The sequence below is a fragment of the Mobula birostris genome, chromosome 7, assembly GCF_030028105.1.
Source record: "Mobula birostris isolate sMobBir1 chromosome 7, sMobBir1.hap1, whole genome shotgun sequence".
Taxonomy (NCBI): Eukaryota; Metazoa; Chordata; class Chondrichthyes; order Myliobatiformes; family Myliobatidae; genus Mobula; species Mobula birostris.
The window spans coordinates 49792209-49819645 of record NC_092376.1 but is presented as its reverse complement, the minus strand read 5'-3'; the positions used below and the strand labels follow the sequence as shown (position 1 = coordinate 49819645).

At 40.7% G+C, this 27437-nt stretch overlaps 2 protein-coding genes and 1 non-coding gene across 5 annotated transcripts in view; 2 read left to right on the top strand and 1 right to left on the bottom strand.

Moving 5' to 3' along the window:
* atm (ATM serine/threonine kinase) overlaps positions 1–8957 on the top strand; it is a 193120-nt gene extending 184163 nt beyond the window's left edge. For both annotated transcript variants that reach the window (XM_072263105.1, XM_072263103.1), the window contains exon 63: positions 4462–8957. In XM_072263105.1, coding sequence (XP_072119206.1) covers positions 4462–4642 — 181 coding nt within the window. In that variant the 3' untranslated portion in view covers positions 4643–8957. The remainder of the gene's footprint in view (positions 1–4461) is intronic.
* Positions 8958–21853: 12896 nt separating this feature from the next.
* Positions 21854–21925, top strand: trnac-gca (transfer RNA cysteine (anticodon GCA)). Its single transcript has one exon. It is a non-coding gene; the product is annotated as a tRNA-Cys (tRNA).
* A 1206-nt stretch (positions 21926–23131) lies between these two features.
* The window catches only part of c7h11orf65 (chromosome 7 C11orf65 homolog), a 68570-nt gene continuing 64264 nt past the window's right edge, over positions 23132–27437 (bottom strand). For both annotated transcript variants that reach the window (XM_072264319.1, XM_072264320.1), the window contains exons 9-10: positions 25140–25195; positions 23132–23246 (exon numbers count right to left, since the gene is read on the bottom strand). In XM_072264319.1, coding sequence (XP_072120420.1) covers positions 25141–25195 — 55 coding nt within the window. In that variant the 3' untranslated portion in view covers positions 23132–23246; position 25140. The remainder of the gene's footprint in view (positions 23247–25139; positions 25196–27437) is intronic.

The window sequence follows — 27437 nt, the reverse complement described above, 5'->3', positions numbered from 1 at the left end:
ACACCCACAGAAAGCCAGCCAGAGCCAAAATAACTGATCACCTATTTTTTCTGACTGCCCTCATCAGTGCTGGCCATCCTGGAAAAGAAGGCAGCAGTCACCTACCTTATGCATTTGTGCACCACCAGTTGTGAAATCCTGCAGTTGTTTCTGCCTGAGCCCTGAAATGGTCACAGGACAAAGATTAAAGTCACTGGAGACAGAGAATACCTTTCCAACTAGCAGCATGTCAGTAATATCCTACATTTCTATGTAAAGCTCATGTGAAGTGCTCTGATTCATCAGGCATTGGAGAAAAACATGAAATACCAGTTCAGCAATACCTGAGAGGCAGGTCCACATCCACAATGGTTGCTGACTTTTATTATGCAACCAGCACATCAGCAATCCTTAGGGTGCGCTGGAGTTCTGAGGCCTTGAATTTTAGTCTTTCTAATGTCCCTTTCTTGAAAATAATCTGCAAACTTGATTTCTTCAGATGTACTGAAGTAGTTGTGGTATTACTTTTGAATGCCTCCATCCTCAATTAAGGTCAGATCTGCTTGTAGAGATCCTCATCCTGCAATTAAGGGACATTCCAAAGAATATACCAAACAATCTAGTGTCCACAACTCACTTGAATAGATGCACTAACAACAGTAAAAGTCAGCAGTGCACTGAAAAATATCAAAACAAGTTGCACACCTTTCTTTAAAAAAAAGAGCAGTAATCAGAATAGATAAACAGTTCTGCTTCATTGGCACATGCAGACTCATTGCATACACCTTTAAAACTGCAAGGCCATAAGATTAGTTTGCATGCATTATGTGAGCATGACATTTCTGCATTTACAGGACCATTGGAAAATGTAGTGGTACAAAGGGGGCACGACAATACAGCTGTTAATGTAACACTTTACAGTGCCAGCAGTTGGAAGATTGAGGTTCATCTTCCGCTACTGTCAGGAAATTCGATTGTTTTCCTTGTAAGTGCATGGGTTTCCTCCGGATGCTCCAGTTTTCTCCCACATCCCAAAAAAAACACGTACGGGTTAGGGTTCGTAAATTGTGCGCATACTATGTTAGCATCTAAAGCACAGCGACACTTGTGAACTGCCCCTGTACATCCTCGATCTGTGTTGGTTGTTGACATAAATGACACATTTCACTCTATGTTTTGATGTACATATGACAAATAATGCTAATTTTAGAGCTTCATCTGATAAAAGTATCAGGTGATAGACATCATTAAATAAGAATCCTTTTAACTTTACAAAGAAAGCACATAAAGTACTGCTTTGACCCCAGCTGTAGGATTGTAAGTGATTCTGGGCACTGCACTTTAGGAAGAATGTGGAAGCCTAGGCCCAAGAAGTAACAACTAGAATGGTCCCAGGGATGAGCATATTCTGTGAATTTGCTCTCCTTTGAGCAGAGAAGGCTGGGAGATATGTTTTATTACATATTGAAAATAATGAATTGAGGCAAGGTAAGAAAGAAACTTTATTTCTGTTGGTGGATGACTTGAAACCAAAGAACACAATTAATATGAATGCCAAGTGAATAAAAATACAACGCAAAAAGGTACCTTAAAAGTAGATGAAAGCACATTCAATCCTGCTATTCAGAAAGTAGATAAGTAGCCAAAATAAATGCACTGTCTGTTGAGAAAGAACTGGCGAATGGAACTAACTGCATAGCTCTAATGGGCTCCTGTTTTATAACAACACTGAATTTTTAAAATCTCTTTGTCCAGTTCTGTGTTTACCAGGAAAACTCTTGTAAACCAGCACTTTTTAAATGTCTAATTTTAAAGGTTAAATTACTAAATGGAGCTTCTGTACCGGAACCATACCATACATGTGCAGGTGACATTAAGTTCAACTTGACTTATTCACAATCTTTGCATTATCTAGCAACAGAAAATTGCCCAGCTTGAACCCCAAAACATGTTATCAGCTCAAATCAAAGAAATGAAATTATGTTATTGAATTATTGGGATTGAGCAATTAAAAAGCTGGATGAAACTGACTTGAAATTATACTTTGGTTCTCATTGTTTTCCAATATTTACTGTTGTTGCTACAGTGAACCACATTTTATGGAAAGCCTATGCCTTCCAAAATTCTAATGTATACATTCTGTGCTGCACTATGGGCTTTTGCTGGCCTGCATTGGCATTTATTCACTGAAGTTGTTGAATGCTTAATTTCAAACCTCACTTGGGGACTTCTGACTTCACTCTAACCTCCAGCTCAGCAACCCTTCAAGACGTCTAATTTGTGCCCTAAATCTGTCTGCCTCCCTACCTCATTCCCCTCCTTTAGACCCATTCTCCCAATAAAACTCACTTATTTAACTAAACTTTTACTGATCCATGCCAAGCATGTTATAGAACCATGTAGCAGAAAAGGAAGATATTTCTGTTGCCGCTTTAAAAGAGTGTTCCACCTGAACATGCAGACCTTCAAGATACTGAACATCTCCATCAATATTCTCATGAAACCTCTTTGCAGTTAGGACAGCTATCAGACTAGACTTTGCCTAAAATTTAAGTCTCAGGTACCATTTGAGTAAGTGCCTTCTGCACCCCCTCCTAAAGCCTTCCCTAAGGAAATGCCCTGGGTACTATTGTAGAACAGAGGGGGCTTGGAGTACAGGTGTGATTTCCATCAAAGTGGACACACGGGTATACAGGGCTGTGAAGGATAGACAGGAGAATTGGTTGATGTTGTGTACTTGGATTTTCAGAAGGCCTTTGACAAAGTGCCACACATGAGGCTGCTTAACATGGTATGACAGGAAAGATTCTAGCATGGATAGCAGTGTCTGATTGGCAGGAGGCAAAGAGTGAGAATAAAGGGAGCCTTTTTTGGTTGGCTGCCGGTGACTAGTCAGGTTCCACAGGGGTCTGTGTTGGGACTGTTTCTTTTTACATTATATGTCAATGATTTGGATGATGGAATTGGTGACTTTGATGCAAAGTTTGCAGACAGTATGAAGATAGGTGGAGGGGCAGGTGGTTTTAAGGAAATTGGGAAGCCATGGAAGGACTTCGACAGATTAGGAGAATGGGCAAAGAATGGCAGATGGAATACAGTGTTGGGAAGTGTATGATTATACACTTCGGTAGAAGAAATTAAAGGGTTGACACTTTCTAAGTGGAAAGAAAATACAAAAATCTGAGGCACAAAGGGATTTGGGAGTCCTTGTGCAGGATTCCATAAAGTTTAATTTGCAGATTGAATCTTTGGTAAGGAAGGCAAATGTGATACTAGCATTCATTTCAAGAGGACTAAAATATAAAAGCAAGGATGAAATATTGAGACTTCATAAAGCATTGGTGAGGCCTCACTTGGAGTATTGTGAGCAGTTTTGGGCCACTTACCTTAGAAAGGATGTGCTGTAACTAGAGAGGGCTCAAAGAAGGTTCAAGATGGCTTGTCATATGAAGAGCATCTGATGGCTCTGGGCCTGTTCCACTGGAATTTAGAAGAATAAGGGGTGACTTAATTGAAACCTATCTAATTGTGAAAGGCCCTGATAGAATGGATGTGTAGAGGATATTTCCTACTGAGAGAGCGTCTAAGACCAGAGGACACAGCCTCAAAATAGAGGGGTGTCATTTTAGAATGATGAAGAGGAATTTCTTTAGCCAGAGAGTGGTGAATCTGGAATTCATTGCCACAGGCAGCTGTGGAGGCCAAGTCTTTATGTATATTTAAGTGGAGGTTGATAGAGTCTTGAATGGTCAGGGAATGAAGGGGTATAGAGGGAAGGCAGGAGATTGGGGCTGAGAGATAAAATAGATCAGCCATAATGAAATGGCAGAACACGCTGGATGGGCCAAATGGCCTAATTTTTCTCCTACACATTAGGATCTTAAGAAGTTGCTTTGGTCTTCTGTGCCCCTCAGTGACCAATCAATAAGATCAAGGCTGATCATTCACTTCATCACTTTCCAGCAGTAACCTTGTAACCAATGTTTCTCTTAGTATCTGAACATCTCCTTGATCCAATGTCTCTATTAATATCTGAACATCTCCTTGATTATCTTGACTCAATGACTGGCTGAAAGCTGCCTTCAGTAGGGAGTTCCAAAAATTCACTTCCCTTTCGAGTTAAGGATTTTTTCTTATTTTTGTTGTGAATGGCTGAACTTTATTTTGAGTCTATGACTCGAGGTTCTGGACACCTCAAGCATGGAAGCATTGTCCCTGTACTTACTCTGTCAAGGTCCATAGAAATTTTGTTCACTTTGCTGGGATAGTCTTTTAGCACTGACCTCACAAGCTGGGGAAATTGGGAGAGAAAGTGCAAGAGAAAATCTGGGAAGCTGCACACTTCCCTTGGGATTAGCATTGATTTTTATTTGTTAAGGTTCTATGAATTGCTTTGTCTTTTTCTATGATAAGGATTGCAAACAGTTGCATATTGTATCTGGCACAGGTCCAAAGTTATCTGTCATATTTTTCTTTCAACAGCGATACAAAGAGCATCAATAAAGTGGCAGAACGTGTACTTCTGAGGTTACAGGAGAAGTTGAAGGGAGTTGAAGAAGGTGCTGTCCTCAGTGTGGGTGGGCAGGTGAATCTACTCATACAACAAGCTAGAGATCCGAAGAACCTCAGTCGTCTCTTCCCAGGCTGGCAGCCTTGGGTATGATCAATGCACTTGGGTATACAATATTCATCTGTATATATAAATGTGTACCACTAGATGAAATGCTTGTCATGTTACAACTTTTTCCCATTGTAATTACCTGGTACCTGTAATTACCTAAAACAACAAAGTGCCACTCTTCGATGCCCAAGGCAGCAAGACTATGTCAAGGGCAAAAATTGCAAAAGCTTTCTTAGTTAAACTATCCATTTTAAACTCAGTCAGTTTCACGCCTTGCTTGCTATAATAGCTTTCAGACCCACGGCAGATTCTTCTCGAACCTCTGACCTGATCATGGTTTCCCATCAGTACTTTGGATTCAGTGAATTTACTCTGACATCTCCATCTTGCTTTCAGACTCAGGGTGCAATGTGGAACCTATGCAAAAAGGAAGTGTCTACAAACACTCTAAATCTTTATTTTTGTCAGCTAGAGTTATGTGTAACTATACTATGTTGTACAATTAAAATAGGAAGATTTTCATTTTGTACAGACATAAATTTTGACTAAGTAAAATGTTCAATGATTAATTTTGGACACTAAATGGAACTTGAATCTACTGCACATTAGATTTAATTATTTGTGCCTACTGAAAGTTGTATATTGTCTTTATAATGTTAACTGTGAATTTGTAATGAGATCCTGTGATCTGAAATATCCATTTCGTATTATAAAGCACCTTATCTATACTTTAAAAAAAGTTCTGTTTATTAGTACCTTTGCAGTACATTTTAGCCTTTACTGGATGATTAGATTAGATTAGATTCAACTTTATTGTCATTGTGCCGAGTACAGATACAAAGCCAATGAAATGCAATTAGCATCTGACCAGAAGTGCAAAAGAATAGTATTATTTACAAAATAACTGCGAATAAAAAGTAAGTGCTACAGCATACAAATATAGAAGTACTGAGACAGTCCAATATGGGTGCAATACTGCTTAGAGCTGTGATGTGAGGTTCAGCAAGGTCACAGCCTCAGGGAAGAAGCTCTTCCTGAGCCTGTTGGTGCGGGAGCAGAGGCTCCTGTAGTGCCTACCGGATGGGAGGAGGGTAAAAAGTCCATGGTTAGAGTGAGATGCATCCTTGATAATGCTTTTCACCTTGCCCAGGCAGCATTTATGGTAGATGTTCTCAATGGTGGGCAATGAATTGGATGAAGAAGTATGTCCCATTAATCTTTTGGAAAGGTATAAAGCGAGTATAAAAATACGCCATGCTATTTCTAAATACAGGACTTTGCCCTTGTGCATTTTGGCTCTCTTCCATGTGTTCACCAAAATTGGTTACTACAAGTCTCGGGTACTTAAAACCACTTCAATTATAACAGAGACTTGAGAAGCCAAACAAGATTCTTTTGTTGCAGCTGTTTGTTTAAATCCTAACTTTTCTCAGTGAATTTTCTTTTTGAACTTCTATAAGATTCTTCTGAATTCAAACAAATATATTCCCAGGCAATTCAATCTCTCTTCATAGGCTAACCCCCTCATCTCCTGAATCAAGCTGGCAAACCTTCTCTGCGCCATTTCCAAGGCCAGTATATCTTTCCTCAAGTAAAGAGATGAGAACTGTATGCAGTATTCCAGGTGTGGATTCACCAGTACCCTGTACAACTGCAGCACATAACCTTCCACTCTCAAATTCAATCCCACTCATAGCAAGGACCCATGTTCCATTTGTCTTCTTGATAATCTGCAAACCAACCTTTTGTGATTTACGCAACTGCACTCCCAAGTCCCTCTGCACAATAATATTCTGCATTCTTTCATCATTTTAATAAGAATTTGATGTTCTAGCATTTACCAATATTGTACTCCACCTGCCAGACCCTTGCTGACTCAAGTGTGCAACATCCACCTGTTTCCCTAAATCCACTGCATTCATTATATCCTCAAAGACTCCAGTAAGTTTATCAAACAGGCTTGCCCTTCCTGAATCTATGTTGTCTCTCTGCCTGATGGAACCACTTATATCCAGATATCTCACTACTTCTTCCACTACGATGTTGTGGCCGTTACTGAAACTTGGCTGCAGGAAGGGCAGGTACCGGGGTTTAGATGTTTTAAAAGGATTGGGGGGGGGAGTAGCATTACTGATCAGGGATAGTATCACGGCTATAGAAAGGGAGGACGCTGCAGAGGGAGTGTTCAGTGAGTTGGTGTGGGTGGAAGTCAGAAACAGGAAGGGATCAATCAGTGTGCTGGGAGTAGTCTATAGGCCCCCAAATAGCCCTTGGGACACCGAGGAGCAGATAAGCAGGCAGATTTTAGAATGGTGCAAGAAATACAGGGTTGTAGTTATGGGTGATTTCAACTTCCCTCATATTGACTGGCACCTCCTGACTGCAAGGGGGATAGATGGGGCTGAATTTGTCAGGTGTGTTCAAGAAGGATTCCTGACACAGTATGTGGACTGGCCGACGAGAGGAGAGGCTATACTGGATCTAGTTCTGGGTAATGAACCTGGTCAGGTGGCAGACCTCTTGGTGGGGGAGCATTTTGGTGAGAGTGACCACAACTCCCTTAGCTTCAGCATAGCTATGGAAAAGGATAAAAACAGACAAAATGGGAAAGCACTTAACTGGGGAAAGGCTAACTGTGAAGGGATGAGGCAGGAACTAGCGAGAGTAAATTGGAAACAGATGTTCAAGGGTGAAAGCATAGAAGTAATGTGGAGGAAGTTTAGGGACCACATGCTGGGTTCAGGATAGGTTTGTCCCAGTGAGACAAGGAAAAAATGGTAGGAAAAGGGAACCATGGCTGACAAAACACGTGAGGCAACTCATCAAGAGGAAGAAGGAAGCATATGTTAGATATAAGAAGCAGGAAGCAGGAGGAGCTCATGAGAAATATAGGGTAGCCAGGAAGGAGCTTAAGAAAGGACTTAGGAGAGCTTGAAGGGGGCATGAGAACTCTTCCAGAATCTAGTCATTTTTGAAAGATCAATACTAATGCTTCCACAATCTCTTCAACTACCTCTTTCAGAACCTTGGGTTGTATTCCATCTGGTTTACATAATGTATCCACCTTCAGACTTTTCGGCTTCCCAAGCACCTTTCCTTTGTAATAGCAACTGCACCCACTTCTGCCCCCAATATTCTCGAATTTATGTCATACCGCTAGTGACTTCCACAGTGAAGAATGCTGCAAAATGCTTGTTAAATTCATCCACCATTTCTCTGTCCCCCATTACTATCTCAACAGCATCATTTTCCAGCAATCCAATAAATTGACGCTGGAGAGGTAGAAATGGTGGATGAACTTAAGTATTTTGCGTCACTCTAGAGGATACTACCAAACATTTTTTCAGGGTGCATTCTATCATATTATCATCACTACCTCCTAAGGGTTCCTTTACCTTAAACTCCCTAATCAAATTTAGTTTATTAACATAATAGCCAATCTCGAGTAGCCTTTTCCCTCGTGGGCCCAACCACAAGCTGCTCTAAAAAGACATCTCATTAGCATTCTACAAATTCTCTCTCTTAGGATCCAGCACCAATCTGATTTTCTCAATTTTCCTGCATATTGAAATCCTCCATGATTATTGTAACATCGCCCTTTTGACATGCCTTTTCAATCTCCTGTTGTGATTTGTAGCCCACATCCTGGCTACTGTTGGGAGACTTGCATATAACTCCCATCAGGGTCTTTTTACCCTTGCAGTTTCTTAACTACCCACAAGGATCCTACATCTTCTGATCCTGTCACCTCTTGCTAAGGATTTGATTTCATTTTTAACAACAGACACACCTGACCCCCTCTGCCTACCTACCTGTCTTTTTGATACAGTCTCACTACACACTGCATTGACTTTCATACCAACTGCCCCATCCTCAGCCCCATCTCTCTGGTCTCCATCCCAGCAGAGCATCCCTGTTACTAAGTTCAATGCCTGTCTATTTAATAATGGCTCAAAGCAATTGGTACATTTGCAACTAGCTTTGGTTCCATTTTTCTCTGTACATAACTCTTCATCTTTTCTACAGGGTGATTTATCTCGTGTGAGAACAAAACTTATATAATCAAGTTTCACCGACAGTAGCTCATTTTTCACAGTGTAAAGTCATTTGAGATGCCAGTTATGGTTATGATATGTTCCCATATAATTGTGTCTTCAAATTCTTTAAACTGCTTTATTGCAAATTGAAGAAACATGATGTGCTTCTGCTGGCTCATAAGCTGTCTCGCATTGAAGCCAATTCGTACAGCAGCATTGTTGCTGCAGGCTGCCTCTGGTCCTGCTACTGTGAATTTCACCCTCAGTTATGCAAGTTGCTTATCACATAAAGGCCAACAAGAGTTTATTTTTACTTTACTTGAACATAAATAAAAGTAATTTAAATTTATTATGTCTCACAATTTTAATGTTTATTTTTCTCCAACAAAAATTTGTTTCATTTGATGTGTTTGGAAGAGAAATAACTGCATCTTTAACTTGAAAGGTTTGCTTTGTAATCTGCAAAAAGAATATTTTTAACAAGTGCCAGTAAAATACATCAAATACTTTAAAATCTTATACAAAAACAAAATTACTAAAGTCATCCAGGTCAGGCAACATCTGTAGAGAAAGCTTGTGTACGTTCACGTTTTATTTCAATATTATTTCATTTCAATGTAGAAGGAATCTATTATGCTCATTGAGTCCGTGCCAGTCTTAGAATAACGTCGTCAATCCCATTTCCCTTTTTATTTCCCTGTAACCTATTCTCTTCCCCATGCCCTGTAACCTATTCTCTTCCCCGTGCCCTGTAACCTGTTCTCTTCCCCGTGTCCTGTAACCTATTCTCTTCCCCGTACCCTGTAACCTATTCTCTTCCCCATGCCCTGTAAACTATTCTCTTCCCCATGCCCTGTAACCTATTCTCTTCCCCGTACCCTGTAACCTATTCTCTTCCCCATGCCCTGTAACCTAGGGATAATTTACAATGACCAATTAACATAACACCCAGTAGGTCTTTAGGATATGGGAGGAAACCAGAGCACCTGGCAGAAAACCAAGTGGCCACAGGAAGGTAAGCAAACATTATACACAAAACTGGAGGTTAGGATCAAACCCAGGTCACTGAAGCTGTAAGACAATGCACTCTCCCAATAATGATTACAGAGTCTGTACAAGAGAGACGGGTTACACTTGAACCACAGGGGGACTAATATCCTTTCAGGGAGGTTTGTTAGTGCTATTGGGGAGGCTTTAAACTAGATTTGCAGGGGGATGGGAACCAGAGTGCCAGAGCTGACAGTGTGGCTGGGGTGAAAATAAACGATGTTGAAAGTTTAAGCAAATCCGCTGATAGAAAGGTTGTGAGTGGTGGTAAAAATCTTCTGAGGTGTAAATATTTCAATGCTAGGAGTATTGCGGGGAAGGCGGATGAGTTGAGGGCGTGGATTGACACGTGGAATTATGATGTTGTAGCAATTAGTGAAACTTGGCTACAGGAGGGGCAGGACTGGCAGCTTAATATTCCAGGGTTCCGATGTTTCAGGTGATCGAGGCAGAGGAATGAAAGGTGAGGGGAGTAGCATTGCTTGTTAGGGAAAATATTACAGCAGTGCTCAGGCAGGACAGATTAGAGGGCTTGTCTACTGAGTCCTTATGGGTGGAGCTGAGAAACAGGAAAGGTATGGCCACATTAGTGGGATTGTATTACAGACCACCCAATAGTCAACGAGACTTGGAAGAGCAAATCTGCAGAGAGATAGCAGGCAACTGCAGGAAACATAAAGTTGTGGTGGTAGGGGATTTTAATTTTCCATACATTGATTGGGACTCCCATACTGTTAGGGGTCTAGATGGTTTAGAGTTTGTAAAATGTGTTCAGGAAAGTTTTCTAAATCAGTATATAGAGGAACCAACTAGAGGGGATGCAATATTGGATCTCCTGTTAGGAAACGAATTAGGGCAAGTGACGGAAGTCTGTGTAGGGGAGCACTTTGGTTCCAGTGATCATAACACCATTAGTTTCAATTTGATCATGGACAAGGATAGATCTGGTCCTAGGGTTGAGGTTCTGAACTGGAAGAAGGCCAAATTTGAAGAAAGAGAAAGGATCTAAAAAGCGTGGATTGGGACAGGTTGTTCTCTGGCAAAGATGTGATTGGTAGGTGGGAAGCCTTCAAAGGGGAAATTTTGAGAGTGCAGAGTTTGTATGTTCCTGTCAAGATTAAAGGCAAATTGAATAGGAATAAGGAACCTTGGTTCTCAAGGGATATTGCAACTCTGATAAAGAAGAAGAGGGAGTTGTATGAAATGTATAGGAAACGGGGTAAATCAGGTGCTTGAGGAGTATAAGAAGTGCAAGAAAATACTTAAGAAAGAAATCAGGAGGGCAAAAAGAAGACATGAGGTTGCCTTGGCAGTCAAAGTGAAGGATAATCCAAAGAGCTTTTACAGGTATATTAAGAGCAAAAAGATTGTAAGGGATAAAATTGGTCCTCTTGAAGATCAGAGTGGTCGGCTTTGTGCGGAACCAAAGGAAATGGGGGAGATCTTAAATAGGTTTTTTGCGTCTGTATTTACTAAGGAAGCTGGCATGAAATCTATGGAATTGAGAGAATCAAGTAGTGAGACCATGGAAACTGTACAGATTGAAAAGGAGGAGGTGCTTGCTGTCTTGAGGAAAATTAAAAGTGGATAAATCCCCGGGACCTGACAGAGTGTTCCCTCGGACCTTGTAGGAGACTAGTGTTGAAATTGCGGGGGCCCTGGCAGAAATATTTAAAATGTCGCTGTCTACGGGTGAAGTGCCGGAGAATCGGAGAGTGGCTCATGTTGTTCCGTTGTTTAAAAAAAGATTGAAAGGTAATCAAAAATGTAAAAGAAATTATAGGCCGGTGAGTTTAACGTCAGTAGTAGGTAAGTTATTGGAGGGAGTACTAAGAGACAGAATCTACAAGCATTTGGATAGACAGGGGCTTATTAGGGAGAGTAAACATGGCTTTGTGCGTGGTAGGTCATGTTTGACCAATCTGTTGGAGTTTTTCGAGGAGGTTACCAGGAAAGTGGATGAAGGGAAGGCAGTGGATATTGTCTACATGGACTTCAGTAAGGCCTTTGACAAGGTCCCGCATGGGAGGTTAGTTAGGAAAATTCAGTCGCTAGGTATAGATGGAGAGGTGGTAAATTGGATTAGACATTGGCTCGATGGAAGAAGCCAGAGAGTGGTGGTAGAGAATTGCTTCTCTGAGTGGAGGCCTGTGACTAGTGGTGTGCCACAGGGATCAGTGCTGGGTCCATTGTTATTTGTCATCTATATCAATGATCTGGATGATAATGTGGTAAATTGGATCAGCAAGTTTGCTGATGATACAAAGATTGGAGGTGTAATAGACAGTGAGGAAGGTTTTCAGAGCCTGCAGAGGGACTTGGACCACCAGCTGGAAAAATGGGCTGAAAAATGGCAGGTGGAGTTTAATACTGACAAGTGTGAGGTATTGCACGTTGGAAGGACAAACCAACGTAGAACATACAGGGTTAATGGTAAGGCACTGAGGAGTGCAGTGGAACAGAGGGATCTGGGAATACGGATACAAAATTCCCTGAAAGTGTCGTCACAGGTAGATAGGGTAGTAAAGAGAGCTTTTGGTACATTGGCCTTTATTAATCGAAGTATTGAGTATAAGAGCTGGAATATTATGATGAGGTTGTATAAGGCATTGGTGAGGCCGAATCTGGAGTATTGTGTTCAGTTTTGGTCACCAAATTACAGGAAGGATATAAATAAGGTTGAAAGAGTGCAGAGAAGGTTTACAAGGATGTTGCCGGGACTTGAGAAACTCAGTTACAGAGAAAGGTTGAATAGGTTAGGACTTTATTCCCTGGAGCGTAGAAGAATGAGGGGAGATTTGATAGAGGTATATAAAATTATGATGGGTATAGATAGAGTGAATGCAAGCAGGCTTTTTCCACTGAGGCAAGGGGAGAAAAAAACCAGAGGACATGAGTTAAGGGTGAGGGGGGAAAAGTTTAAAGGGAACATTAGGGGGGGCTTCTTCACACAGAGAGTGGTGGGAGTATGGAATGAGCTGCCAGATGAGGTGGTAAATGCGGGTTCTTTTTTAACACTTAAGAATAAATTGGACAGATACATGGATGGGAGGTGTATGGAGGGATATGGTCCGTGTGCAGGTCAGTGGGACTAGGCAGAAAATGGTTCGGCACAGCCAAGAAGGGCCAAAGGGCCTGTTTCTGTGCTGTAGTTTCTATGGTTTCTATGGTAAAGATCAGTTATCTTTTCCACTCATTTAAAATTGTTGTGCTTATTTGCTTTCTCTATCAGCCAACAGCAGACCAGCTGAAATACTGTGTCTGCAAAAGGAAAAGTCAACTACTCTATGGTCTTCATATTAATAGTTTTTAGGGAGACATTGGTTGGCCAGATCCTATATCAAAAACTTGACTATCTTGATTCAGGAAGGCTTTCTGCAGAAAAAAAAATTATTGAAGTTAATTGTGTGCAGAGAAATATATAAAGAAGTACAAAGCATCGTCAGAGTGAAGCCCAAATAATATTGCATCAACAATCAAAATCACTATGGCTTATAATGAAGTTATGTACTTTTTTTCTGCTGATTATTGAAAGGTAACATACAGTAAATTTGTGGGTCATGCCTAATAAATCTGAAAGGGTTTTTTAGAAGATAACTGTAGCAGTAGATGAGACCTTTGTCCATAAATGATATCTCAATGAACTTTTGGATTTAGTAAAAATTTACAAGCTGAAATGTATGGAATTGAGTACAAATTATTGACTGAGGCCAGAGGCAGGATAACAAATCTCACCACAGTAGTTTCAACTACAACTGCTGGTTATGCTGGCATTTATAGCGAGAGGATTTGAGTACAGGAGCAGGGAGGTACTACTGCAGTTGTACAAGGCCTTGGTGAGACCGCACCTGGAGTATTGTGTGCAGTTTTGGTCCCCTAATCTGAGGAAAGACATCCTTGTCATAGAGGGAGTACAGAGAAGGTTCACCAGATTGATTCCTGCGATGGCAGGACTTTCATATGAAGAAAGAATGGATGAACTGGGCTTGTACTCGTTGGAATTTAGAAGATTGAGGGGGGATCTGATTGAAACGTATAAGATCCTAAAGGGATTGGACAGGCTAGATGCAGGAAGTTTGTTCCCGATGTTGGGGAAGTCCAGAACGAGGGGTCACAGTTTGAGGATAGAGGGGAAGCCTTTTAGGACTGAGATTAGGAAAAACTTCTTCACCCAGAGAGTGGTGAATCTGTGGAATTCTCTGCCACAGGAAACAGTTGAGGCCAGTTCATTGGCTATATTTAAGAGGGAGTTAGATATGGCCCTTGTGGCTAGGGGGGTCAGGGGGTATGGAGGGAAGGCTGGGGCGGTGTTCTGAGTTGGATGATCAGCCATGATCATAATAAATGGTGGTGCAGGCTCGAAGGGCCAAATGGCCTACTCCTGCACCTATTTTCTATGTTTCTATGTTTCAGCCGAATGAGGACAGGATTGCCAGTGGCTTGTCTTCTTGGGTCTATCAGCTTCCCCATCAAGCACATGATCTTTATTCATAAGGAAGTGAGCATACTTGCACAATCTTGCCAGAATGTTGTAGATTGAGCAAACGCTCAAATAATTGCAGTTCAGCATTACATTTGTCACATCTGTGGTGCAGCAGGTTTGTTTTACGTGAATTCCATTCCGCCTGGATTTAGTTGCTACAGTTGACAGCACAGATAGAGAAAAAGGTTAATGAGACACACATTGTTCTGGGCTTTCCAATAGTGATACTGTTGTGGTAGTTAATGGATTAATCCATTGACACTCAGTTAGCCACTACTATATGGGAAGGGTTCATATATTGTACAAGCAAGGTTATCAATAAAGTTCAGTTAAATAGCCTGCATGCTGCTGGTGGCCTTGTGGTCTCTGCATTTTCCCGCAAAACTAAATGCAATATGGTTGTCAGAAGTGGTTTATCATCAATGAACCCAGGCTACAGACCAAAGGAGTTCCCCAAAATCAAAGAACTTACAGTAAGATTACTCGTTTATGAAAAATATCAAAAGTCTTATCAACCACCACTCCCCATGCAAGTTTGCTAACTGAGCTGAGAGACCTGGCTAGGGTTGTTGGACAACGCCTTTCAGATGCACCCAAAAGTGGATTCATATAATCTGTGGGACACTAGCCTGTGAACGTGCAGAGACACAAACACATCAGAGAAGTTAGTCAAACTCGCAGAGAGAGAAAAGAAGACTTTTGTACACGAAATAAGTAAAACAATAAGTAGACAAACAAACAGGAAAATGGTGCAAATACCTGTAGTGCCTACATCTACTTACCTAATAAAGCCTCCTGGGACATTTGATTTCTCTAAACCAGAGGACTTTGAGAGATGGCTCAGATGCTTTGAGAGATTTAGGGTTGCAAGCAATCTCAGTCAAGCTTCAGAAGAGCATCAAGTAAGTACACTGATATACTGCATGGGTATAAAGCAGATGACATCACAGGTGGATTAGGACTGACAGATGCTCAGAAAAGGGAGTACAAAACAGTGTAAGACCTATTCAAAGAATATTTAACAGGAAAGTGAAATGTGATATATGAGAGGACAAAGTTCAACTCCAGAAAACAGGAGCCAGATGACAGTGTAAGTGACTTCATCACAGCATTGTATGCCCTGTCAGACAACTGTGCATATGGAAATCTGAGAGATGAGCTCATTAGAGACAGGATTGTTGTTGGGCTACTAGACACCAAATTGTCAGAGTGACTTCAGTTGCAGGCAAATCTCACACTAGAGAAAGCTTTTACTCTGGTCAGACAGAGTGAGAATGTTCATCAGCAACAGGCAGAACTCAGGCATGAGAACGATGCTGAGGTAAAGCTAGAAGCTGTACAAAAAGGGTACAAACAAGGTGCAGTCAGAGGTGACAGTAGAGCTCAGCTCAAACACAACAGACAACTGAAACAAACAGCAGGTAACATGCAACTTTAGGGGATGTGGCAAGTCTCCATTCCACGTCAAAGAGCTCTGTCCAGCAAAAGAAGCGAAATACCACCCATGCAATAGAGTTGGTTGTCATAAAAGCCAGCTGATCATTACAAAAACAGTTCATGATTCAGATGAAGAGAGAGCTTCCCTTGGGGCTGTAGATTCAAATAGCTCCCTCTTCACACACTGTACAGGCAATGTTATAGTTTGCCTGCTGCTGGCATCCTCGCGGTCTCTGTACTCTCCCTCAACATCAAACACAACAGATACAAAGCAGGAGAATACTGAAGCTTTCTAGAATGCCAATCTGGCCTGAACTGGAATATTGTGTTCAAGTCTTGTCATAAAGACATCAGAGAAGGCAGTAAAACTATATGAAAATTCTTCCTGCGATGAACTATTGTTCAGAGGATCAATTGCAGCAGCTGGGTCTATTTTGCTTCACGAAGAGAAGATTGAGAGGAAGTGTGAACGAAGTGAAAAAATGAGAGGTCTGGACAGAGTGAAGAGAGGAGGTGGTTTTCTTATCAAAGGTTCAAGACAAATGGTTCTACATATAACAAAAAGTGAGAGAGAATTACTTGGTCATTCCCACATTCCAGATGCAGATATGATGGAGGCATTCCATTCAGAGGGAATTGGATAAATGAACAGTGGGAAGAATCTGCAAGGCTATGGGGTAATGACTGGGCAGTGGAACTAATGGATCATCTCTAGAGAGGTGGCATGCTCATAACGGGCCAAATCGCCTCTTTATCTGCAACGCCATTCTGTGTATCCTGGCAAAGGTGCTGATACATTTATTGTACAACAGCCCATTAACCATAGACACAGCGTACACATCACAGAAACCAGCTTCCCCTCCACGGATTCTGCCAATACTTCTCACTGCTTCAGTAAAGCAAACAGCATAACCAAAGGCTCCACCCAGCTCAGACATTCTTTCTTATCCCCTCTCCATTGAGCAGAAGATACACAAGTCTGAAAGTCCGTACCATTAGACTGAATGACAGCTTCTACCCCACTATTATAAGACCTATTGAATGTTTCCCTAGTATGATGAGACCTCACAGTCTACCTCGTTATGAAGTTGTATCTTATTATCTACTTGTTTTGCACCCTTTCTGTAATAGTTACACTTTATTCTACATTCTGTTATTGTTTTATTCTGTTCTACCTCAATACACTGTGTACTGAATAGATCTGTATGAACAGGATTCAAGACAAGCTTTTCACTGTGTGTCGGTACATGTGACAATAATATTTCAATTCCAATTCCACTACTACAAACCAAAGTGAGTACTGAGTTAGAAAGATTATCTACCAGTAGCAGACATCCGTGCATAATTAACATTTGACAGGAGTGAATGAGGTAAAACTGAACATAGGGGTGCCAAAATAATGATTCGGCTGTCTTTAGCTGATGTGTGAAGCTCAGTGTTACTCAGTGAAGTGTAAATCAGGATCCGAACCGGCCTGCTGCAGGGACCCAAGCTTGGCCAATCATTGTGGGACAGTAGCCTTTACCACCAGTTGCACATTAAGCGTTTGAGGATCACAAGGAGTAAGATAAAAAACAACCTAGCTGGCCTGCTTCCTGCCAAACAATCCCGGTGTGACAGCTTTAACAAGATCAATCTCCCATGTTTGTGCAGAGGAGGATGGCTCATCTGCGCCTTCCTAAAGTCCACAATCATTTCGTTGGTCTTCTCCACATTCGGACTTAGGTTGTTGTTCTCACACCAGTCCACCAACCACTCCACTTTCTCTCTGTACTCCCACTCATCATCATTGTTAACTGTGTGGCATCTGCAAACTTAATGACACAGCTTGAGCTGAGTCCTGCAACACAGGTATGCGTCAGCAGTGGCTTCCATTTTCTGTAGCTCAGTTTTCTACAGGAGCTGCTGAAATACATTTAATTTTGAAAATAGGAGTAATTTTTCTATCAAGCAGTAAAATTCAACAACCACAACTAGGCAATACGAGTTTTCAAATTTTTTTTACAATGCAAGTTGAAGCGTAGTTGGCAATAGAACAAAAGACTCTTAACAATTTATGTGATTTATTTCCTTTCCGAGTAATCAAATAAATTTTTGTGTTCAGCTGGATAAGGCCAATGCATTTCTTATACCAGGAATCCAAACTGAGTCTCACTGAACAACGTGGAATAAATTTTCCCTCCCTTTGACACAGCAAATGCTTCAATCCAAAGAGTATTCACACTACAGAATTTCCATTTACTGTTCTAACCAGCCTGTGGATTCACAAGTTAATATTTACTATCAAATCAAATATAGTTTAATCTATGATTGTGCAACACACACAAAATGCAGGAGGAACTCAGCAGGCCAGGCAGCATCTATGGAAAAAAGCACAGTCGACATTCAGGCTGAAACCCTCCTGCAGGACTGGAGAAAAAAAGAAGAGAAGTAGATTTAAATGGTGGGGGAGGAGAGAGAGAATGCCCCACCTCCCCCTCGTACTCCATCCGTTATTTATTTATATACACACACTCTTTTTCTCTCTCTCCTTTTTCTCCCTCTGTCCCTCTCACTATACCCCTTGCCCATCCTCTGGGTTCCCCCCCCCCTTTTCTTTCTCCCTGGGCCTCCTGTCCCATGATCCTTTCATATCCCTTTTGCCAATCACCTGTCCAGCTCTTGGCTCCATCCCTCCCCCTCCTGTCTTCTCCTATCATTTCGGATCTCCCCCTCCCCCTGCCACTTTCAAATCTCTTACTAGCTCTTCTTTCAGTTAGTCCTGACGAAGGGTCTTGGCCCGAAACGTCGACTGTATCTCTTCCTAGAGATGCTGCCTGGCCAGCTGCGTTCACCAGCAACTTTGATGTGTGTTGCTATACTTCATCAGGAGTTTGAAGGGCTTTGGCATGTCAACAAATGCACTCAAAAACTTCTATAGATGTACCATGGAGAGCATTCTGACAGGCTGCATCACTGTCTGGTATGGTGGGGGGGGGGGCGCTACTGCACAGGACCGAGAAAAGCTGCAGGGGGTTGTAAATCTAGTCAGCTCCATCTTGGGCACTAGCCTACAAAGTACCCAGGACACCTTCAGGGAGCAGGGTCTCAGAAAGGCAACGTCCATTATTAAGGACATCCAGCATCCAGGGCATGCCCTTTTCTCACTGTTACCATCAGGTAGGAGGTACAGAAGCCTGAAGGCACACACTCAGCAATTCAGGAACAGCTTCTTCCCCTCTGCCATCCGATTCCTAAATGGATATTGAACCCTTGGACACTACCTCAATTTTTTTTAATATACAGTATTTCTGTTTTTTTTGCATTTTTAAATCTATTCAATATACATATACTGTAATTGATTTACTTTTTATTTATTATTATTTAATCTATTATTTTTTTTCTTCTAGATTATGTATTGCATTGAACTGCTGCTGCTAAGTTAACAAATTTCACGTCACATGCCGGTGATAATAAACCTGAAAACTACTTCTCATCTTTTTTTCTCCAGTCCTGCTGAAGGTTTTCAGCCCGAAACGTCGACTGTACTTTTTTCCATGGATGATGCTTGGCCTGCTGAGTTTCTCCAGTATCTGCAGATTTTCTTTTGTTTGTAATCTATGACTGATCAAGTTTAGCCCGCCAGAATTAAATTCATATTTTCAAAACTAGTACAAAAAATATTCCAATATTCACAAGTATGTGCAAGGGGGGAAAGGACAAAATCTCACCTGGCAGGTCCAGAATTAGTTAATAATTTAGATCATTAATGATCTCTGCTCTAAAAATGCTATTCTTTTAATGAGAAGTTATTTAGGCCATTGAGCTCAATGCTTTTCATAATCATTTTCATCACAAGCACATCTATGATAAAGCCAGTGTGATACCCTGAGGAGAAGGTGACAGTGAGCTGCTTTCTTAAATTACTGTATTCCCACTGATGAAATTAATTCCATAATCTCTTTGGTAGAGAGTATTGGGAACTGGAGCAAGTCATGATGAAGAAACCTTATTTTTTTATTTCAATAATAAACGTTATTCATCATTTAAAAGGTCTACAAAGGAAGAAACCATGAAAAACGTCATTACGTTTAGTAGTGCATATTATTTTTAAAGAACAAAAATGAATACCACCCTACCACTCATGTGGTACCCTGGGGGGGTATGCCCTTTTCCATTGTGGGAGGGGCTTCCACATCCAATTTAAGCCCCCCACCCCATGTGCGGTAGTGGAAGGAGCTGAGAGTTGGCATTGGCTGCCCCGAATGTCAGCACGTACTCATGTGAACCGGACCGTGCAAATCTACGCATTCCCTTACAGATATCTCACTGTGCTGGAAAACTAGCGAGTTTCTGGCAGACTTAAGGGCGTCATTCACGAAGATGACAACCTTCCAGTGGCACTTAATGTCTGCCTCGGGGGTATCCCTGGAAACAGCCCATAGTTCAGAGAGTCCTCTATAATGCTGTTGCTTCTTAAAAGATTTTCCACCTATTCCCTATAAATCTAGTCAAGGCTCAGAGAGAGAGCAACACAACCTAGAAATCTTTTAAGAAGTTATTTTTAGAACCAAGCAAATGATACGACAGCAGTCCTGATCACTTATTTTTAGTTGGTCCATAGATTCCCCAGGCCTCCTGTCACAGCTAAATGTGTGTTCCACTGTATTCCATGCATGTAAAGAATATGCCCGGTAGCAATCCCTCTTTACTCATTTGGTTCTGATCGCACTTCAGCAACCGTCCTCCCACCCCCCACCCCCATAATCTTTTGCATCTTGTGTAAAGGATGACCAACTAGGCTTGCAGTTTGCTAATGGTTTTCAGAATCAGATTTAGTATTACCGGCATGTTGTGAAATTTGTTAACCTTACGGCAGCAGTACAATGAAATACATGATAAATAAATGTAGAGGAAAAAGGTTACATTAAATATATACATACGCACATATATGTGTGTGTGTGTGTGTGTGTGTGTGTGTGTGTCTATCAAATAGTTAAGTTAAAATTAGTGCAAAAAAAAACAAATTAAAAAAGTAGGCAGTGTTCATGAGTTCAATGTCCGTTTAGAAATCAGATGACAGAGGGGAAGAAGCTGTTCCTAAATCGCTGACAACAGGAATTCTGCAGATGCTGGGAATTCAAAACTGAGTGTGTCCCTTCAGGCTTCGGTACCTCCTTCCCAGCGGTAACAGTGTGAAGAGGGCATGTCCTGGTTGGTGGAGATCCTTAATGATGGACGCCGTCTTCCTAAGGCATTGCTCCTTGAAGATAGCTTGGATACTACGGAGGCTGGTACCCATAGAGCTGACTAATTTTGCAAGTTTCTGCAACTTATTTCGATCCTGTCCAGTAACCTCGCCCTTGCCCACCCTACCAGTCGGTGAAGCAGCCAGTCAGAATGCACTCCACGGTACATTTGTAGAAGTTTTTTGGTGTTTCGGTTGACAAACCAAATCTCCTCAAACTCCAAATGAAATATAGCTGCGGTCTTGCCTTCTTTATAACTGCATCAACACATTGCGTCCTCAGAAATATAGACACCAAGGAACTCCCTGCACTTCTGAAGCCCCTATGAGGATTGGTTCATGTTTCCTCTCTCGTTTTACCCTTCCTGAAGTCCACAATCAAGTCTTTGGTCTCTTTGCTCTTTGTTGCAGGAACCAGCTAAAGTAGCCATTCGCAGGTCCAGGCAGTCGGATGGGGCAGGGGGGCAGGAGAGGTGTGTGTGGGAGGGGGGAATGGGGGTCCCAACTGTCCGCTCTTTCTTAAGGTTATGCCTCTGGATGGATGTTCCAGGAAAGGGAGCGCTGGTGTCCTCTGGAATGCCAGAAGCTTCCAGAGCCAGAGATAAATAATAAAGGGGCTGGGACCAGATTTCAAGATTTGTTAATAAATTTTTTTTAAGACAATGAACTTCAAACATACCAAAAAAAAAACTCGAAAAATTGGGATCTAAGGATAAAGTCCAAAAGCGTAGACATGGTGCAATTGAAACTGGTCTCTTCCATTCGGGGAGAATCGGGCCGGAGTCACTGTTGTCTGGAATCTGCAGGGGGCAGCCTTCCACTCTCGCTGTATGAACATTTGACCAGTGTGCGTCACAGTGAGTGTGTGGAACATAGATACTGTAATGAAATCGAAGGTTCGCTTTTGCAACCATAATATTGCATTCTTGAAAAAATAAAAATTAATAGTCACTAACTAATCAATATGGGACACGGGAATATAAATCATGTATGTCCATTTTGTGAAGTGGTTTATCGTACAAGGGGGTATAGCTCAGTGGTAGAGCATTTGACTGCAGATCAAGAGGTCCCCGGTTCAAATCCGGGTGCCCCCTATTTTTTTTGTTTCTTTCAGAATAGCTTGAAATTTCAAAACTTGTGTAATATTAATACAAGATTGATTTACAGTATATTAAATTTAAAGAATATGCATAAATTCAAATCCAGGTATCCCCACTTCTCAACACTTTTTTGTTATTTCTTGATAAACTCTATTTACTGTTTCGTATCTTTTAAACAGTCATATTATTAAAACAAGACTCCGCTACAGTATTATTAGAGCTAAAGTATGTGTAAACCTAATTAAAAAGTAAAAGTAAATCTAAACCTCATTCTCATTTATGTAAAACAGAAACTAAATGTACATTTGAACGTCTTTTTATACGTGGCTTTGTGCTTAAAAACACCAAGCTAGCTAATTAAATGTGTTAAAAGCAACTGAATTCAAAAATGTAAAATTGAACATTTTGTCCTATAGATCAATTCCCCTTTTGATTAAAACAATCCTATAACATACCAATAATCATCCAGGAAAATGCTTAGGAGAACACTTCAGTTGTCTATGTAACTTTCTGTTTGAAAGGGAAGCTGCAGGTTGTGTTTTTCTTAATGGTGGAACAGAAAACTGATATTTCCTAAGCAAAACACCAAGTAATGCTTTGAGCCATTAAGTTTATCAGTTTGGGAAGTTTATGGTTCCAAATAATTGCAGTAAAGGAGTAAATTAAAGAAACCATTAGTTGCAAAATGCAATCTTATAATGTAATATATCTGTACAAGAGGCATAGTTAGGTGATCAGGAAGCAACAATCACTTTTGAAAGAATGCCTTTACTAGTATATCCTGTTTGAATTTAGACTGGTAGGCTGAAACCTTCAGCTCTTAGAGCAGAGTTAGGAAGTGAGGAAGTGAAAATCCTTGCAGCTTGATAGAGGCCCTTCACGAATTGATCTTTGTTCTTGTTTATTTTATTATTTCCCTTTAGGAGGAACTAATTGTGAGGATGGCTTCCTTATTCTTGGTGAAGCTATTAGAACAGCTTGACATCAGATGAAACTGAGAGTTAAACCTAACATTCTTCAGTTTTATGTTATAATAAGGATATTTGCTGATAAGTAAATTGATGACGAGTTATATATGAGTGCTTATAGCAGTGAAATAATTCATTGGTGCCATTGCTGTACATCAATTTTCAACCAAGAAAATAATTGCATTTTAGGTAATTTCTTTATTCAAAAGTAAACTTGATGATTGCTCATTGATTCTTCTTGAATAACTGGTATGTTATGTTGAACAGTTCTCCACCATAGCACATTACCGATCATTACAAATAGACTTGATTGCAGGGTTCATTTTCTGAATGGCAACACCTCATTTCTGTAGGTAAAATTCAAAAACAGAATTTGATGCATGAATTCATGGATATTTGTCTTTCAATGCCATTACTTGAATATACCAGCCTCTGAAGATACATCTATTTGGCTACAGCCAATTTGCAAAATGCATTTGGGGTAATAGGTTTCAAGTTATAATGTACTGCAAATGAAATCTTTATGCAGACTAGTAACTAATGGTGTAGAATGTATAAAGAATGTATAAACAGGAAGTAATTTATGAAAGTGAATACATTTAATGAATCTATTGTTTCATTTTCTAGCATACTTCAAAAAGAAACATCCAAAACTAATGTTACTTGTTCTGTAATTTTTGATTGTAGTATACTTGAATTTAAAATGACCTGCATCTGACTAATGCAGATCATTTCAGAAAGCCAACAATGGGACACTTTCAGATATCAGGGAAGTAGTGATATTTAATTATTTTCTTCTTGCTTCTTGTATGCCTAATGGTTTGCTTATTGATTCTGAAGGGCCCATCATAATTATCTGTCAATTGAATTGTTCAGTTATTCCAGTGATTGTTCCATGTACGCTACAATAACCAATACTTAAGCGGGTTGGAAAAGGAATAACAATATTTCCTTGACAATGTTCCATACTGTGGCACTAAGCTCACCAGTAATTCAGTGATAAAACAACAGGACTTTTTACTGATCCATAGGATATTGGTGTCATTGACAACATCAGCATTTATTATCTAAATCAAATATCTCTTGAGAGGGTGGGAGAGACATGTTATCCAAAGTAAAGGTGCAGTCAAGTGATGGTGTTTCCCTGCATTTTGCCACCTTCATTATTCAAGGATAAGTAAGTTGTGATTTTCGGGGCTGGTATTTTGGAGAACCCTGGGTGAGCTGCAGGTGTTATATCCTGTGGCAGATGTGATCCATGGTTGTGAAAATAATGAATCCTTTAGGTGGCAATCAACAATCAGAATGTCTGTTTTACCCTGGCTGGTGCTGAGCTTCTTGAATGCTACTGACCTTATCCTGGGAGTTAGACAGTATTTCATCAGGTGTTTTACAATGGAACAGTACAGAATCAGGTGAATTATCACCGATTTATATGACATGATATTTGTTGTTTGGCAGGAGCAGTATGGTGTAAAGACATAAAATTAATATAAATCACAAAATAAGTAGTGCAAAAGAAAGGAATAAGGGTTCATGGACCGTTCAGAGTTGTGATGGTGGTGGGGAAGAAGCTCACTGAGTGTACATCCTCTTGTGATGCTTTGATTTGGAGCCTTCATACCAGGCAGTGATGCAACCAGTCAGAATGCTCTCCCCTGTACATCTATTGTTGAAGTTCAAGTTTACTGTCACATATATACAACCAAAGAAAACAATGTTCCTCTGATCCACGGTGACCCACAAAACTTACATCACACACAGCGCATGAAACAAAATATTACCACAAATAAGTTAATATAATCCAAAGTGCACGCAGCGTGCAGCACAGGTACACAGTAAACAGCTCACTGTTCTAGTCACAACACCTCAGTATTGGCAGGTTATTCATTAGTCTCACAGCCTGAGGGAAGAAGCTGTTACCCAATGTGGCAGTCCCAGTCCTGATGCTCCTGTACCTCCTTCCTGATGGTAGTGGGACAAAGAGATTGTGGGATAGGTCATAGGGATCCTCAACAATACTTCCGGCCCTTCGTCTACAATGCTCCCAGTAAATGACACAAATGGGTGGGGGGAGATCCCTGGGAACCCCTTAGTGATTTTACTAACCTCTGCAACTTATTGGTTCCGAGATTTCCAACAAGTAATTTGACATACTAAATCTTCTGAAACTGCTAAAAAAGTAGCTGGAATATTGCTGGCCCAAATGCAGTAAATACTAGAACTAAGTAAAGAGGTACCTTAGTAAACTGCAGAAGAGTTGCTACATGCAATTTTCATCCAATCATTCATGTATCTGAAAAACAATGCATCTTCACTCATTAGTGATTCTGGGTTATTAAGCATTATATGAAGTTTAATTTATACACTAGTTAATATTAAGACTATAAGAGATAGGAGCAGAATTAGGCCATTCAGCCTATCAAGTCTGCTCTGCTATTTTATCATAGCTGATACACTTTCCATCTCAGTCCCATTCTCCTGACTTCTTCCTGTAACATTTCACGCCTTGACTAATCAGGAATCTATCAACTTCCACCTTAAATACTCCCAATGACCTGGCCTCCATAGCCAGCTCACCACCCTCTGGCTAAAGAAATTCTTTTTCCTCTCCGTTTTAATTGGATGTCCCTCTATTCTGAGTATGTCCCCTCTGGTCCTAGACTCATCCACTGTAGAATACATCATCTCCACATCCACGATGTTCATAAGACATAGGAGCAGAATTAGGCCATTCGGCCCATCGAGTCTGCTCCACCATTCCATCAGCTTCCGCCTTAAATATACCCACAGACTTGGCCTCCACTGCAGTTTTTGGCAGCGCATTTCACAGATTCACTACTCTCTGGCTAAAGAAATCCTTCCTTACCTCTGTTCTACAAGATTGTCCCTCAATTGTTAACCCCTTCATTCCTGGAATCATTCTCATGAACCTCCACTGGACTCTCTCCAATGACAATGCACCCTTTCTGAGATGTGGGGCCCAAAACTGTTGACCATACTCCAAGTATGGCCTGACCATTATCTTATAAAGCCTCAGCATTATCTCCTTGCTTTTATATTCTATTCCTCTTGAAATAAATGACATCATTGCATTTGCCTTCTTTACCACAGACTCAACCTGTAAATTAACCTTCCTGGAGTCTTGCACAGAACTCCTAAGTCCCTCCGCACCTCTGATGTTGCATATTGAAGTCCCCCATGACTATCGTAACATTGCCCTTTTGACATGTGTTTTCTATCTCTCATTGTAATTTGTAGCCCACATCCTGGCTACTATTTGGATCTTTTTACCCTTGCAGTTTCTTAACTTTACCACAAGGATTCTACTTCTTCCAATCCTGTCACCTCTTTCTAAGGATTTTACCAACAGAGCTGCCCCACCCCCTCTGCCTACCTGCTTGTCCTTTCAATACAATGTACATCCTTGGATGTTAAAGGTACGAAGAATTGGACACAATACTCAGCAAGCTTATTTCTACATTTATCTCAATGTTTTGAACAAATTTCTCATACTGGAACCTTTACAGCTTCTGTAGCCTTCAGACTTTTAAAACCTAACTGCGCTTATGTATAGGGCTGAACATTAATATTCTGATGACTGGGTGAGGGTGGGATGTTGAAACATGTGAGGGATTGATAGGTGGATCTGGAAGCTGTAGGGAAAACTACAGAAATTTCTGCAGCATATATCAGTGGGACCTGTGTGTCCTCATTCAAGGAGCAGAATATTAGCTTGCTCACACAGCAAATGGTTAGGTAAACTTATCAAATGTTGGTTTTTAGTGCAAGAGGAGTCAAGTCTGAGCATAGAGAAACATATTTTACAGAGCACTGGAGAGATTTCATCTGGAATACTACACACAATTTGGTCCCTGCTTTTAAAAGCAGGATATACTTGTTCAGAGAATGCTCACAAAGTTAGAATTCCTTCTCTCAGAGAATCATGATTTTTTGTATTTTTCTATTTCAGAGAAAACAGAAAACAGAGAATAAAATATATTCAAGGCTTAGGTAGGGAGATTTTTAAACTAAAGGAGAGTTGAGGTTTATGGAGAACAGCAGGAAAATAAAGCCAAGATCAGACCTACTGTGATCTTTTGAATGGCAGAACAGGCTTGAGACCTTCTGGTTCCTCCTGCTCTTACATTCTACTATTCTTACGTGCTTTAATGAGAAGGTTTACAAATTTGAAAGTTAATCACATTTGTGTTTAAAGTGATTGAAATAAAGGAATACTGGGGCAATAAAAGACAAGGAAACACAATTTTAAAATTAGTTCCATGTTAAAAGAGAAATCCAGAATCCCTTCTGACACAAGGACTTTGAGTAAGTAAGAAAGCTTCTAGCAATTTTATTTTCAATTATTATATAGCTAGTGTGCTGAGAATGGATCCAGAGATAGTGTATGTTCATTGTGTAAGATGTGGGAAATTTTGGAGACCTCCAGTCTCCCTGATAACTGCATCTGCACGAAGTAGATCAAGCTGCAGCTCCTTAGAGACCATGTTAGTTAGCTGTATCTGCAGCTCAGTGAC